The sequence below is a fragment of the Pyrgilauda ruficollis genome, unplaced genomic scaffold (genome assembly GCF_017590135.1).
Source record: "Pyrgilauda ruficollis isolate IOZ18807 unplaced genomic scaffold, ASM1759013v1 scaffold41, whole genome shotgun sequence".
Taxonomy (NCBI): domain Eukaryota; kingdom Metazoa; phylum Chordata; class Aves; order Passeriformes; family Passeridae; genus Pyrgilauda; species Pyrgilauda ruficollis.
This window is the reverse complement of record NW_024525601.1, coordinates 11,311,027-11,325,799: the sequence shown is the minus strand read 5'-3', so window position 1 is coordinate 11,325,799 and position 14,773 is coordinate 11,311,027. Positions and strand designations below refer to the sequence as shown.

At 41.3% G+C, this 14,773-nt stretch overlaps 1 protein-coding gene across 3 annotated transcripts; it reads right to left on the bottom strand.

Annotated features, from left to right (window-relative positions):
• Positions 1-1,342: 1,342 nt before the first annotated feature.
• On the bottom strand, positions 1,343-13,114 carry RNF138 (ring finger protein 138). Of its 3 annotated transcripts, XM_041477749.1 has the most exons (8): positions 12,613-13,112; positions 12,286-12,432; positions 11,576-11,741; positions 9,963-10,078; positions 7,025-7,093; positions 6,440-6,545; positions 5,544-5,651; positions 1,343-4,158 (listed from the first exon to the last, which is right to left on the bottom strand). In XM_041477749.1, the coding sequence occupies exons 2-8, from the start codon at positions 12,321-12,323 to the stop codon at positions 4,090-4,092; spliced, it is 672 nt and encodes a 223-aa protein (XP_041333683.1). In that variant the 5' UTR covers positions 12,324-12,432; positions 12,613-13,112; the 3' UTR covers positions 1,343-4,089. The 3 variants fall into 3 exon arrangements, with proteins under 3 accessions (XP_041333683.1, XP_041333682.1, XP_041333681.1); XM_041477748.1 differs by lacking the exon at positions 12,286-12,432 and having other exon boundaries at positions 7,025-7,090; positions 12,613-13,114; XM_041477747.1 differs by lacking the exon at positions 12,286-12,432 and having other exon boundaries at positions 12,613-13,110.
• Between the last annotated feature and the right edge of the window lie 1,659 nt (positions 13,115-14,773).

The following is a 14,773-nucleotide window of genomic DNA, read 5'->3' as shown; positions in this document are numbered from 1 at the left end:
TTTTTTTTTTTTTTTCAAATACAGCCACAACAGGAAACAAAAGAAACATGATTTCTGGAGCAAATGTACACTGTATGGAAAACAAGACTATGCAGTTTTTGCACTCTTTTATTGCTTGTTTCTCCAATTCTAAAAGAAACCTGAAGATACCTTGATCAGATGTCCTTGTGGCTCTTCTGTCTTGCAATAAAGCAGCCTTGGATGCCAGGTTCTGCAGTCATTTCACAAATGTGCACTTTACCACAGGCAGTAAACACTGCCCCATCCCCTAACAGTGTTCATGAGTTAGTGTCTATTTCTGCATAAAACAAAAGATACAAAAAAATACACCACTCACTCTTTTATAGCTGTCACAGACACTCATTCAAATCTCACCAGACTCAAAAGTCAAATCTCAAAAGGGGGGACCCAGAAATGCTTCCCAAACACAGAAAGCCTTCTAGTCCCAACAACCTGTCAGAAGATGAACTGGGTGCACAAAAATCCCCCTCTCTCCCCGGGAATGAGGCCCTGGCTTAAGGCTGGAGAACAAAGGGCAGTTTTACAGAGCTCAAGTATCCTATAACCAAGATACTGACAATGAGAATTAAACACAGCACATGCATTCTCTCTAAGTAGTGAAATATGAATTGCTATAATAAAATCAAATCAAATTAAATTAAATCTCTAACAAAGGGCTAATAAAGAGATCCAGAAGATAGTGGTTTACCTAGAGATCAGAAAATTAGATTCTACTGGGAAAGAATAAATTAATAAAAAGGAAATTTACATAGTTCTGTTACATTTCCATCATTTAAAGTAACACATTAAGTCAATTTTACTACTGTATCTGTGTGTCCTTAAAATGCAAAAGCACACGAAATAACCAAAGTTTTTTTCAACACAAGAACAAAGGGCAGGAGAAATCATCTAGCTGCCACTTTGCTGGCTAAAACTTGTAACCAGCCCAAATTTACTGGCAATTATTTCTTCAGAAAAGCATTAAATCTTCTCAGAAAACCTTTTAACAACAAGGTTTGTTCATGACCCCAAGTATTACATACTTCTTTCTGTCTCCTTTTAGGATGTTATCTCTATTTTACATGGGACAGCAAAAAACAAGCATGGCAACAAGAAAATATGCACAAAGCAGATTTGGGCCAACCTATAATCTTTTCTGCTTGCAGGAAATACCCAAGGTATGATAGAAGGTATCTTGTCTCAGCTCACAGATGCATCACCAGTCACATCTCACCATTCCAGCAGCATACACACCATTCCAATAACTCAAAATGTGTAGACATACAACTGATCACATATTTAAGTTTTAGAAAGCATCTGAAAAGGAAGAAGTAGCACCAAGGGAACAGATCATCTTTATTATGCAACAAAAAGACAAATAGAAAATAAAATACTTTAATAGGAAAAAACCCAGAAGGTACAATTCAAACATAACATATTGAAACCATACATAACGCAACATGAACATGAAAACATTGTTAAGAAGCAATCTTTTCGTAAAGATGTCATATTTTGGGCATCCCCCATCACAAATACACAGCTTTTTGTGCATGTCTGAGTTTCAGTGAGAAAGATCATGACCAGCAGCAACATATTCAAATAATTTAATTTTCATTAAATGTTTACCTAGTGAATGTACTGGATGCAATCTCTTAATATTAAAAGTACAAAATCTTAAGCAAGGCAGCACCTGCCAATACAGATTTTAAATAAAGAGGATAAACATTTTGAAAGGTTTTTTTAATATTGCATTAATACACACTTGTTGCTTTAAAATGTGTATTCAAGTCTCTCAACATTTAAACATGACTAAAATGCTCAGCAACTATGCATCAAGTGACAACTAATTATTGCTATAGAAAACATTGTTTCCCAGAGTTTTAAAACAGATGTCATTTCACTCGTAATTCCCAAGATATATTCAAGTAATAGAAATAAGTAGTTCCAGCGTCCATGAGGCATTCAGAATCTGTATTGGCTGTAGGCATTTATTGCCATATCATATAAACATTTTGTTGAATCTAAAAAAGTTAACTAGACTTACATCTAACTGTTAAACTCCTTAGGAAATGTATGCAGTAATAAATCACCATAGAATGTGGTTTTATTTTAAAAAGGTAAAACTTCATCATCAGGTACCTTGACGTTCTTTTCTGTACAAGGGCACTGTTTAATAGTTGGCTTTACTGAGCAAAAGTAAAAATCTACATTTTTTTTCTGTTGGCTCAGTGAACCACTCCAAATCAGTATGTGGTCACACAAGCAATGGAGCTGACAGACAAGTGAGAACACAGACGTGTATGGGGGCAAACTGGAATACAAGTTCCAAGTGTGGTCTGCTGTCAAAATACTGTAGTGAGACAGTAACAAAATGCAAAAAAGTAGTTATAAAAAAGTATATAAGCTTCAGACAAGGTTTTTGAAATAGACAGCCATTTCTGAAATAGACAACTTTCTCTGAATTTTAGCCAGCAAAGCCTTCAGTAACATTTTACACTCAAAAAAAAAACTAAGATAGAAAAGGCAAGTTAAAATGTATAGCGGGTTAGTTCCAACACTCAATAAGTTAGAACTTTCAGTTCTGAAACACATTACATTGTAAAATGAGGCATTTTGACCTCACCAGTTTTGGAATATGAAGTATCTCGGCATTTAAAGAATAATCAAAACCTGTTTGGAGAGGAACAGGGAGGCAGAGCACAAGAAGCAGACTGTACTTTGGCTGCACAACTGATATTATGACACATAAATCACCATCTAGACTAAAAAAATTACTGGGGATGTTTTCCACCACATATGCAATGCTCATTAATAACAATAGATTGACAATGGGTGATGGAAACACAGAATGCAGTCAGTCCAAACAGGTGTACATTCAGAACACTCTCTATTTAAAACTCCAAAATGTATGCTGTGCAGCCTTCTTTCCCCTTCTCCCTTTTAGTATTATATAAAAGATACCAAAGTTTTTACAAATGGATTTTCCATTTAAATTGAAAATTGCATTATTACTACTTTCTCCAATTTTAACGATGTTCCTGCTGGGAAGGTGGAAATGTAGAACAGAAACTCTTAAAATATGTTGGTCACTATTTTAGAGTAAGTTTTTTTCTTCTCAACAATTTTTTGAAGCCTTTGGATGCAGGAGATGTACAAGTTTTAAACAGCTTTACAAAAATAAAAGTTTTTGTCGGTGTGGAGCCAGTTTAGTTATTTAGCTACACAGCCTTCAATGAAAGACAGGACAGACCAAAACTTCAATTCCAAACACAAAACTAGAAGTTCTTAAAAAGCTCCAGTAAGACCTGGTCACAGGCCAAAAAAGTATACCTTTTGCATGTCATCTTGAATTGCTCAGAAAATATGTAATCTTCCTTAGGAGTACTGAGAATACACCTCATCACATTAGTAAGCAAGCATCCTATTTTAGTTATTCCCAAAGAGGAAAAAATAGATGTAGTTATTCCTAGGCAATGGCATCATTCTTTCTTTCTCAATGAAAGGTGAAAAAAGCCCTGCTCTGCATTGTTGATCAGTAGAAATTTTTTTAATATTTTAAGCTGTTGTTATTTTCAATCACATAGCAATAGTAAAAAACAAATCACAACATCAAAATAAAATTAGTCCTTGGCAGGACAAATGCCTGTCCTCGGCAAGAAGAGAAAAAAAATAAATTATCATCTCTTAAGATACCTTAGAAGACAGCTGAACTTGAAGAAACCCAATGGTGCAACAGAGCATCATTGCATGTCTTTCTAAAGATACTTTCAAAGTTGGTTTTGGTGAATTAAAACATCCTACATTAATCATATGAACCATATGTAATTAACAGAGTAGTAAAAGTTAGAGAAAATCAAGACATGAATGACAAGTTCCAGAAATGTCCCTAATTCCACAGGGGCAGAACTCAGTCAAGATGTCAAGTCTGAGTTTCAGCAAAATCATTTATCAGAAGTCCTTATGAGTGTGAAAAGGAGCTCAGCCCAAAAAGTGGGTACTGAAAAACATTTTTATTAATATACCCTTTGGATTGGCAACAGAACAAAGTAATTTTTCTCTCAGATAATCAGTATGAAGATGAAGGGGGCTCTAAAAGTTCACATGACAGGATTCTTGAACTGCATTTTGGTATTGGGCTTCTTCATCAAGCTGAAGATTCTAAACAGAATGAAAACATCATCAAAATGGACAAATACTCAAGATGTAGCACAGTCATTAGTTTAATCACTCATCTGCTATGTTTTTACATAGGAAATGGCACCTAGACAAAGACTCTGCTACTAGATAATTGTTCATATTGCACAGAATTTTTTTATTGAACCAAGTACCAAGAGACATATGTGAGACAGGAGAAGAATCAGTAGAGTAGGACAAGGCTCATTAAGCAGAAGGGTCCATCTTCTCTCCCAGGCTCAAGTGCATAACAGAACAGCCAGCTCAGGAAAGCTGACTGTGTCATGCAATTATTTTAACAGGGTTTCTAACCAGCCACAACATCCTCCATTAATAAAAACTAAAATGGGATCCTCAGACAACAGTAATCAGAGATTGTTGAGCATACATTCCCTAAAATGGGAAAGCAAACACAGAACCAAAAAGTCTGCTACTTTTTTGTAGGAATATCCTTCAGGCTCTTAATATGCCAGAGTGATGAATCTTTTAAGTGCAATTCTGACAGTTTCCCCAAATCAGAATTCCTATCACCAGTTTTAGGTCATCAAAGATGCATTCATGGTGAAGAGCCCAATTCCCCCTATCAAACCCTAGCTCTTCAGGCCTTCATCACAGCTCACTCAACTCAAAGGACAAGATACATCATCTTTGCCACGACCCAGTGAGGCTGCCTGTGACTCAAACACTAGACCTGTTGCACACCCCAAAGCCTGTCAAACTCTGTAGAAAAAGCCACAAACTCTCCAGCCCTCTGATCCCACATGCAGAACCCAAATGGTTGGCTTGATTTATGAATCAGCCACTGACTACATCTGTGTATGTAGTTCTCCATCTACTTAAGGTAATTTACTCTAAGAGAGCCTGAAAAGAGACAACCTAAACACTGATTAAGTGACACATCTCTTTTTCAGTCTCTCTCACAACATACAGGAAGAGCAGCTGTAGCAGCAATACCAGCTAGTCAAGCTGTACATTGAGTCCTGAGAATATAACTTCACAATTTCTGTATTAAAAGGTCAATAATGTCCATAAAGAGAGTAGCATCTATTTTACTTCCCCCAGAAACAGCAGTAATAAACTGTTCTAATAAACAGAATAAAAGCAATAAATAGTTCAGTTTGAGAACACTAAGCCAAAGGCTTATGTCACCAGCTTGGGGCAGTTTGACTATTGACAACACCTATTCGCAGCAGTACTTCATGTTGATAACGAAGTTAAAGAACAGACAGGTCTGCTTCTGAGTTCCATACAGAAAAGGAACACAGCATGTCCAGAGCACATGTTAAGTACAAAATTTTTATTTGGCAATTTGATTTTTAGGAAAAAAGTTACCATTTATTCCTCCACACATCAAAGAAGAAAAAGCTTACCACAAATTCTCCGTAGTCAAACCGGTGTCTTAGATTTAGATGGCTAACAAGATTTCTAGTAACCTGGTTAGTATCTGCCCAAGGAAGAGATACACAAATAGGACAGATCTGAATTTGGAGGGGGAAGGGAAGAGACAGAATGAAAAAAAAAAGTTATTGGCAATACAGAATGCATTAAAGACATGTTATACAGGAATAACTAGTCTACTACTCATCCACTACCAAAACACAGTAAGACATTGACATCAAATCATACTGCTAAGTGTGCTTTTCCTCAATTGTGTAACATTCAAAAACTACATTTCAACTTGGTTGATTTCTAAAGTGGTTCTCTTTATAATGAAATATTATCCTATCTGTCTGAGTTAATTTAGAAAAGAAAGTGACTACTGCATCCTACTTATTGTTTGGGTTTTCATAAAATTGAGATGAACAAGTAGGCCAAAAGGAAAAACAACACACCCTATACAGATGAAAATAATAGAAAACCAAACAGATTTTTCTTTTTCAGACCCTTTGGTTACCTTGGATTACTTTTAAACTAACTGCAGGTTTCACATGAAACAGTAGTTATACTACAAATGGGATTCTATAGAAACAGTTCTGAACTACTAAATAAAGAAGAGTTAAGCATCAGGCTCAAAAACTGAGCCTGTTTCACACCAAGATAAATGAGACAACTAAGTCAGAAATGCCTTAGAACCAGCAGGCTGGACATGAAACATTTTCACATCAAAGTCACTCCTCAATTTAAATGCACTGTGTGAAGTATATTGTCTGTCTTTCTCAAACCACAGTGATTGTTACAGATAAAGAGCAGCAACTGCACAGTTAAAATTGTCCACATAATTACAATGAAAGTAGCTTAAGAAACATACATAAGCAGCTCTACTTACCACAGGAACGATCTGATAAAGATGTCTATTATTACAGTGATCCAGCAAGCGCTGTCTGGTAAAATTGGCTTCCTGACACAGGGGGCATTTGAAGGTTGGGTGTCCACTGTAAACAGAAATACAAGAGCATTAAACAGAAGAGTTTCAGAAGTATTGTTAAGAAAGCATACGAATTAAGCTATCATTGTCTTCCCTTACTTTGATATCAACAAGAAACCCCCCACACCCCCACTGACATATTAGCAGATCTAATGGAGTCCCAGTGCTACTACCACATTGCAATTTTGAAGTACATTTACAATTAGTATGCCTAAATGCACTCTTCTGAGACTTGGACTTCTTTTGTTCCCACTGCAGCTACACCCTGGTTTTGCTTTCTTGTAACACCTTTTAGCGCAAATCCTTCAGGAAAGTACTAAAATACCCAAATTCTGACAAACAGATACAAGTGTACAAGAAACTACAGCATTCTATAAATACACCTCCTGGTGTTTTTGTGCAGGCTTTCTGTGTTTTGGTTTTAGCATTGCACTGTGACTATCAGAATCTATTCTAATAACAACTACAGACAAGTAAGCAACCTACCTTGTTTCTCCTTGAAGTATTTGATTATTAGCCATCTCGCCAGTACCAGATATTGCATCACTCCTGCTACTTTAAATGAAAGGAAAAAAATCTAATTAAACTTCAGATTATTTTACTCAACTATCAACATTTTAAAAGTTTAACAGTAACAGAGCTGGGTGGGAATATGCATTAAGTCCCATGAATTCCAAGGCAACACACAAGGCACATATCCCAACCCTCACAACTTTTCCTTTGGATCAAGGTATGTCTCAGTATTTACAGAATCACCAAGGCTGAAAGAAACCTTCTGTCCAAATGTCAACCTAGCACCACCATAATCACCACTAAATCATATTCCCAAGGGCCACATCCAGGCACCTCTTGAACACCTCCACAGGCAGTGACTCCACCACCACCCTGGGCAATGTATTCCAGTGCCTGACCATGGTCTCAGTAAAAAAAAAGTTTCTACTATGTAATCTGAACCTCCCCATGTAACTTAAATTGTGAAGCCATTTCACCTCATTCTTTCACTTCAAGACATGGCAGAAGAAACTGACCCTCACCTCACTACAACCGCATCTCAGGTAACTGCAGCAATGAGGTCTTTCCTGAGGCTCCTCTTCTCCAAGACAAACAACCCCAGCTGCCTCAGCCACTCACCATAGGACTTGTGCTCCAGACCTTCCACCAGCTCCACTGCCCTTCTCTGAACTCACTCCAGCACCTCAATGTCCTTCCTGGATTCAGGGGCCCAAAACCGAACACAAGATTCGAGGTGCAGCCTGACTGGTGCTGAGTACCGGGGGACAATCACTGCCCTGATCCTGCTGGCCACACAATTTCTGATGGAGGCCAGGATGCCACTGGTCTTCTTGGCCACCTGGGCACACTACTGGATCATGGCTCAACCTCTGTCAACCAGCACACCCAGCTCCTTTCCCGTTGGGTTGCTTTCCAGTCATTCTTTCCCAGCCTGTGGCACTGCCTGGGATTGTTGTGACCAAAGTACAGGACCCAACACCTGGCCTTGTTGAACCTCACACCACTGGCCTCAGCCCATTGATCCAGCCTGTCCAGATCCCCATGCAGAGCCTCCCTGCCCTCCAGCAGGTCAACACTCCCACTCAACTCGCTGTCATCTGCAAACTCACTGAGGGAGCAAGCACTCAATCCCCTGATCTAAATAATCAATAAAGGTATTAAACAGGAGTGGCCTCAAACTGAACCCTGGGGAACACCACTGGTGACCAGGGATCAACTGGATGTAACTACATTCACCACCTCCCCCCTGGGCCTGGCCATCCAGACATTTTTTTTCACCCAGTGAAGAGCACACCTGTCCAAGCCATAGACTGCCAGTTTCTCAAAAAAAACTACAGTGGGATGCTGTCAAATATGTTCCTGAAGTCTAGATAGACAACATCCACAGTCACTCCCTCATCTACTATGCGGGTCACAAGATTGGTCAACCAGCACCTGACTTTTGTAAACCCATGTTGGCTGGGCCTGATTCCTGGGCAGTCCTGCACATGACACGTGATGGCACTCAGGATGATCTGCTCCATGATCTTCCCTGATACGTCAAAGTCAGTCTGACAGGTCTGTAGTTCCCTCGATCACTCTTCTGATCCTTCTTGTAGATAGGCATTACATTTGCTAATTTCCAATCAACTGGGACCTCTCTGGATAATTTAATTACCATGGTGATGCTTGGTGGCGCACTACACACGTTTACAGGAAAATGGCATATAATACAACAAACATTTTGTCAACAAGATTAGCAATGCAGGTGACAGACAAGTATTATGAAAGCATTATGAACTATATGAATGTAAGACAGGTAGCACTTTCTAAGTTTTTTGACTTAGGAAGGTGTAAAAGGCCTTTAACTGCCATGTATTCACACAAATAATTCACAATTTTTAACTACAACAAGGTAAGCTTTCTTATGCTGAGCACAAAATAAACTTTTTTTCCTAAAGGAAGAGTAAAGCAGAAGAACATTTTAGAAAGTAAATTTGACTGTATATGCACCTCCAGCTAAGCCAGAAGAAACTGTACAGACATGCTAAGAACATTAATATTTACAAGCACAAATACAGTAATGGTAAATTTTTTTATACTTCTGTGATATTATAATCACAGGTATTCTACTGTAGCAAACTGCATAAAGAGTGATACCAAAATATGCAGACATTTCAATGAAACACTGCTGTAGCTAATTCCAGTAACACCTTCAACTTGCAATAGACTGATGGGTTGAAAACCAAACACAGAAGTTCAGACTGCTAAAAATAGAAAATCAATGGCAAAAAAAAAAAAAAAAGGATATATATAATAAAGCTCTGTGAAATGGACATATAATAAGCTTTTCAAAAATAACCAAAAATTCCCAACCCCTACCATCAGTGAGAATATATGAAAAAAAAGGTTAGCTTTACTGCCTGAAAACAAATGGCAAGTGTGATTTGATTTTATGGTGTATAACATACTGGAATTCCTTACATATTTCATAAGAAATCTGTTCAAAATGAATTTAATCAGAAAGCAAAAGCTTGCACAATGATGTTTTGAAACAGGATACCCACTAAAACAAACTTAGGAAAGGGGAGGGGGAATAAAAATAGACAGGAAGTTCTCCAGAGGTAAATATTATGAAATATGTTACAAAGTAAACTGCTCAAATGCTGTCAAGGCAAGGAAAGCAAACTACAAATATTAAATACTTCTTAGGAGAGTCACTAGAAGACATTTCAAAGCCATCATGCAGAAAGGTTTTCTTCTGTCTGCTAAGAGTAGAGAAAAAGACTTGGAAAAACTCCTATTCTGAGGCACAAAATATGGATAATAATTAATGCAAAAAGAAGAAATGCCCTGGGGAAAAAAAAAAACTTTCCATGGGGGAGGGGTGGGGAAAGAAGATGCACTGTTACACACAGAACACCCCGATTACCTGTTCCCTGTTGCATCTTGGGAAATCTGTAAGTTTGGCATAATTGATGCAACACCATATTCATCCTGATACTTCTTACACGTTTTATAATGCTGTCTCATCCATGAAAATCTAACCTGAAAATAAAATGCCAAATTACTGAAATCATACTAAACAATCCAGGGATAGATAGAAGGAAGAGATAATTCTGCCAACAGAAAGCAATGCACGCAGGAATTATTTAGACTTCATGTGCAGCAGAAACCAGAACTTGTGTCTCACTTCTGAGCATGAACACTTTCTTCACCAACAGGACATCTCCAATTCCTCTCTCCTCAGAGCCAGTGTCACTCTGTGAGACTGGAGAACATTGTCACTCAAACTCCTGGACATTTGAGAGCTCTCTCAGGGATTAAACATGCAAGAAAACACCATTTAACTGAAACAAAGTCACTGGAACTACACCTCCCAGATCCAGGATCATTAGGTGATGAGCTACAACAGAGTGGCTGTGAGGATGGGATAAGCACCACTGCTCCTTCAGTCTTCTCTGGCCTGCTGTTACCTCATGCAAGGAACATTTTCTTTTTGCATTAGGTGTGTTTGTTTACTCATTGGCAGGGAAGGGAAACAAATAGGTGAATGATCACCAGCTTAAGGCTGCCAATTGACCTTTAATTCAAATTAAGAGAATGAGTTGCTTGGATTTGCCAGAAGACAGTTGTGTTGGACATGCCCCTGAACTTCAGGTCCAACAGCACTGTCAGATGGTGCTCACAGGTCTAGAGGCTGAACAAGATCGTATCTCACATGCCTGTGCCTAAATTCCATTGAAGTTATTCTGTTTGGTTCTTCTGTCCAGTTTACCAACTTGCAAGCAGTTTCTTTTTCCCCACTTTTCATCCCAATGAATCATGTGGAACAATGTAAGCAGCTGAGGGTTCCATTAGCGCTGATCTTTACATTGGCAGAAGTCCCAAGTGAAATGAAACCAACATAAAGACTACCTGGATTTGATGCATTTTGTTATAAACAAGAAATGTGGCTGCAATCCTGCATCTGCTTATATGAAAAGAGACATAAGTCTTGGTTTCAATGAGGGTCAAGATTTCACCCAGCATTCCGAAAATAATGATCCCTTTAGAAAGGAATTGAAAGGAATGTGAAAGGACTGATGGGATAGGAGGAAATTACATATGATTAATCATGTGGGCACTGCAATTAATCAATTCACATATTTTGGTTTTCAAATAAATTTTATAGCAGCTCAAAGCAGTTTCATTTCCATACTAGAGAGTTTCTGAGGTTTTCCACATATCTGCAATTTTCATGTTCAGCTCCTTAATTTTCCTTTTGCCAGTTTTATAGCTATATCCATTTTTTTCCATCTTTACAGGGGAAAACTGGCACTCCACTTAAAATGCCTTTATTGACAATTCAAGATGCTCTTTCAGTTTACGCCTGTTAGCTACAGCTAGCAGGCACTGCATGCCCAGTATATGAACAAGCCATACAAAGCTAAGTTCAAAATACTATAGGCTCTTCAGCTCCAAGATGAGAATGACACACAGTAAAGGCGTGTCTGGACAAAAACATGAACAATTTATTCAACTTTTTTTAAAGTTTTACTCTACCTGCTTCTCACAGCATCTACAGCCCCCAGAAGCTTTCTTCATACTGTTTTCAACATCTAGAGCCCTTTTGGGATACGTTCTTTCTTTTTTAGTCACGCTCCCCCGGCAGAGAGGACAATGTGTTCCACTTTCTCTTATAGCTGTCAAGAAGCACTTCCTGCAAAACCTAAATTGAAAAGTTACCACAAACACAGGTTAACAAAATATACAGAGTCAGATACTTTGTCCTTGAAGAGAGACGGACGATTGTTAGGGGAAAAAAAAAAAGTATAGAGTAATAGTTTACCGAATACAAAGTTGGGCATTTAAAAGAAACATGAAATAATGGTACTTATGATGAAGTATATGGAAATCAGGGGAGTTTGGGAATGCACTCTAGATAAAACTCTTCTTATTTATTGACTGGTATTACCGAGCTGCATACCAGATTGATCACTAATGAGATATTAAATGGTGCAGCAAGCACGTGATTTTGGACAATCTTATCAGCGTAACTCCTGTTTATTGTCCTTAAGCAGAGCCAAAACCACTGCAAAGCTTCATTCAGCACGCGTTTCCAGAGACCTCAGGTCACCAGCTTTTACAGCTCTCCTTCCTTACGCACCAGCTGCCAAAGCTATTTTGCTTTTCTACAAAGTAGCACGTTGTAATCAAACGTCCCTCTGGAAAAAAATGCTGAATAGATGAACTGAAAAGAGAGAACAACTCACACTACCGTCCTTGTTCGAAAAGGAACGGGGAAAACCATGAAGTTAAAAACCGCGAGTTAGCTCAGACGGCACAGCAAAACTCCCCCACTGCCGACCAGACACCCGGGGAGGTGGGGGGGCTTCTCCTCAACGACCGGTCCTCGTCGGCTACAAAAGAGAGGCAGAGGCGAGGGGAGGCTGGAGCAGCACTGGGCTCGCATCCTCACCGCCAGCGTCTCCAGGCCGAGGGTCCGTGCGCCGGGAGCGGGGGAGCCGAGGAGCACAAGGCGGAGAGCCGGAGGAATCGAGGAAAAGGCTTGGGAAGGGGCGGGGGGTCGGGATACCCACACGTGCTGGCAGTTGGCGGTCCTCACGGGCGTTTTGAACACCTCCTGGCACACCGGGCAGTAAAAATCATCCTCGCTGAAGCACGCCGGGGCCGCCGCGGCCCCCTCGGCCATGGCAACACGTAAGGGCCTCTCCGCCAGGATCAGGGACGACGAACAAGCCCCGCCCTGGCGGGCCGAGGAGAGCCCGGCCCCGCTTCGCTCCCGAGGGGCGCTGCCGGGGTCCGAGAGCGGATGGCTGGGGGCACCGGCGCCGGGTGGGATCCGGGCCGGGCTGCGGCGGGGCAGCGGAACGAGCTCGGCCTGCGCTCCGCCCGCCGCCCCTCGCGGCTCCTCCCGCCCGGCCCAAGCGGCCCCCGCCCCGCGCTCTACCTGGCGCTGCCCGGGGAGGAGGGACCCGGCAGCTCCGGCCGCGCTCCCGGCGGCACCCGGGGGGGCAGGGGCGGGGCCGGGGTTTCCATGGCGATCGCCTCCCGGCCCGGCGGGGCTGCTACGACACGGCCCCCGCTCCGCCCTGTCCGTGAGGCTTCCCCGCTCCGCCCACCGCGCTGCGCCCGCCCCGCCGCCCTTCGGCCCAGCAGCGGCGCTCGCAGACCTGCACGGTGGCGGCGCTCGGGCGGTGGGTTATTCCTGGACGGAATTGTCCAGTCCCCCTGTACTCGGCACCCGTCAGGCCGCACCGCGAATCCTGTGTTCAGTTCTAGGGCCCTCAGTCTAGGAAGGGCACTGGGGTGCTGGAGCGAGTCCAGAGAAGGGCAGCAGAGCTGGTGAGGGGTCTGGAGCACCAGTGAGGGGCGGCTGAGGGAGGTGGCGTTGTTTATCCTGGAGAAAAGGAAGCTCCTTATCGCTCTCCATCTGTAAGAAGGGTGTAGCCAGGTGGGGATCGGCCTCTTCTCCCGATTAAGGAGTGACAGGACAAGAGGAATTAGCCTCAAGCTGTGCTGGAGGAGATTTAGGTTGAACATCAGGAGGAATTTCTTCAGGGTGATCAAACATTGGAATGGGCTTCCCAGGGAGGTGATGGCATCAGCATTCCTAGGGATGTTTAAGAAAAGATGGCACTAAGTGCTGTGCTATAGCTGATTTGGTGGTGTTCAGTCATAGGTTGGATTTGATGATCTCAGAGGTCTTCTCCAACCTAACTGATGCAATTTGGTGGTATGATTGCGTTTTTCTTCCAGAATAAGAACTTTAAAGAATATCTATGTAGCTGTATACTGATGCCAACAGACTTCTGCAGGTGGAGAAGACTTTGGTCTATTAAGCACATCTAGCACTGACCTCATCTGGACATAACTCTTGGCATATAAAAAAAAAAATCTCCAACCTAACTGATGCTAGAATTCTGTGACTGGTTCTAGCGGTGATTTTATGGAGTCGTTTTAGTGGTATTACTGAGAACTGGGGCAGGTTTTCAGCCTTCTGACACAAAAAAAAAAAACCTAAAATGTTGAGAATGCTTTAAAAAGAAACAGATTTGTAGAGAGTATATCAACTATATTAATTTGTGAAGGTTGTAATCATAATAAATCTAAGATTCAGACTAGGCCTGGTCTTTTTTGCTCAGAGATTATAGAATGGTTTGGGTTGGAAGAGACCTTAAAGATAATGTAGCTCCATTTGCTCTGCCCTGGGCAGGGACACCTTTCACTAGTCCAGGTTGCTCAGAGCTCCATCCAAACCTGGGCTTGAACACTTCCAGGAACTGAGCATGCACAGCTTCTCTGGGCAACCTGTTCCAGTCCCAGGACTGAGAGAAAATGGATCCTTCATCTTGGTTCCCCTGTCTCCTTGACTGCAGCTGTCTGTACCATAGATGTTCAGAGGAGATCTCTAGGTGGGCAGATTCCTCTCTCTCTGACCTGGGGTTAGACTTTCAGGAAAGAGAGTACAAAACATTAAGAGCTGTGGTTCACATATACTTTCAGACTCCAGCATTTCAAAACCAAATGAAAGCCTAAATGCTTTAGACATCCATCAGAGCTGGTTGTTGTAGCTGCTAGTGATCAGCGGCAAGAGACAATGCCCATGACACCATCTGGGCTCTTGGTTTGGAGGGGAGAGGGATCTGCAGGGACTGAAGCTGAAGCCAAGGTCTCTCTTCAGGTGAAGATGAGAGATGAACCATCCTGTGATTCTGTGAAGGATGTTCTTCTTGTTCA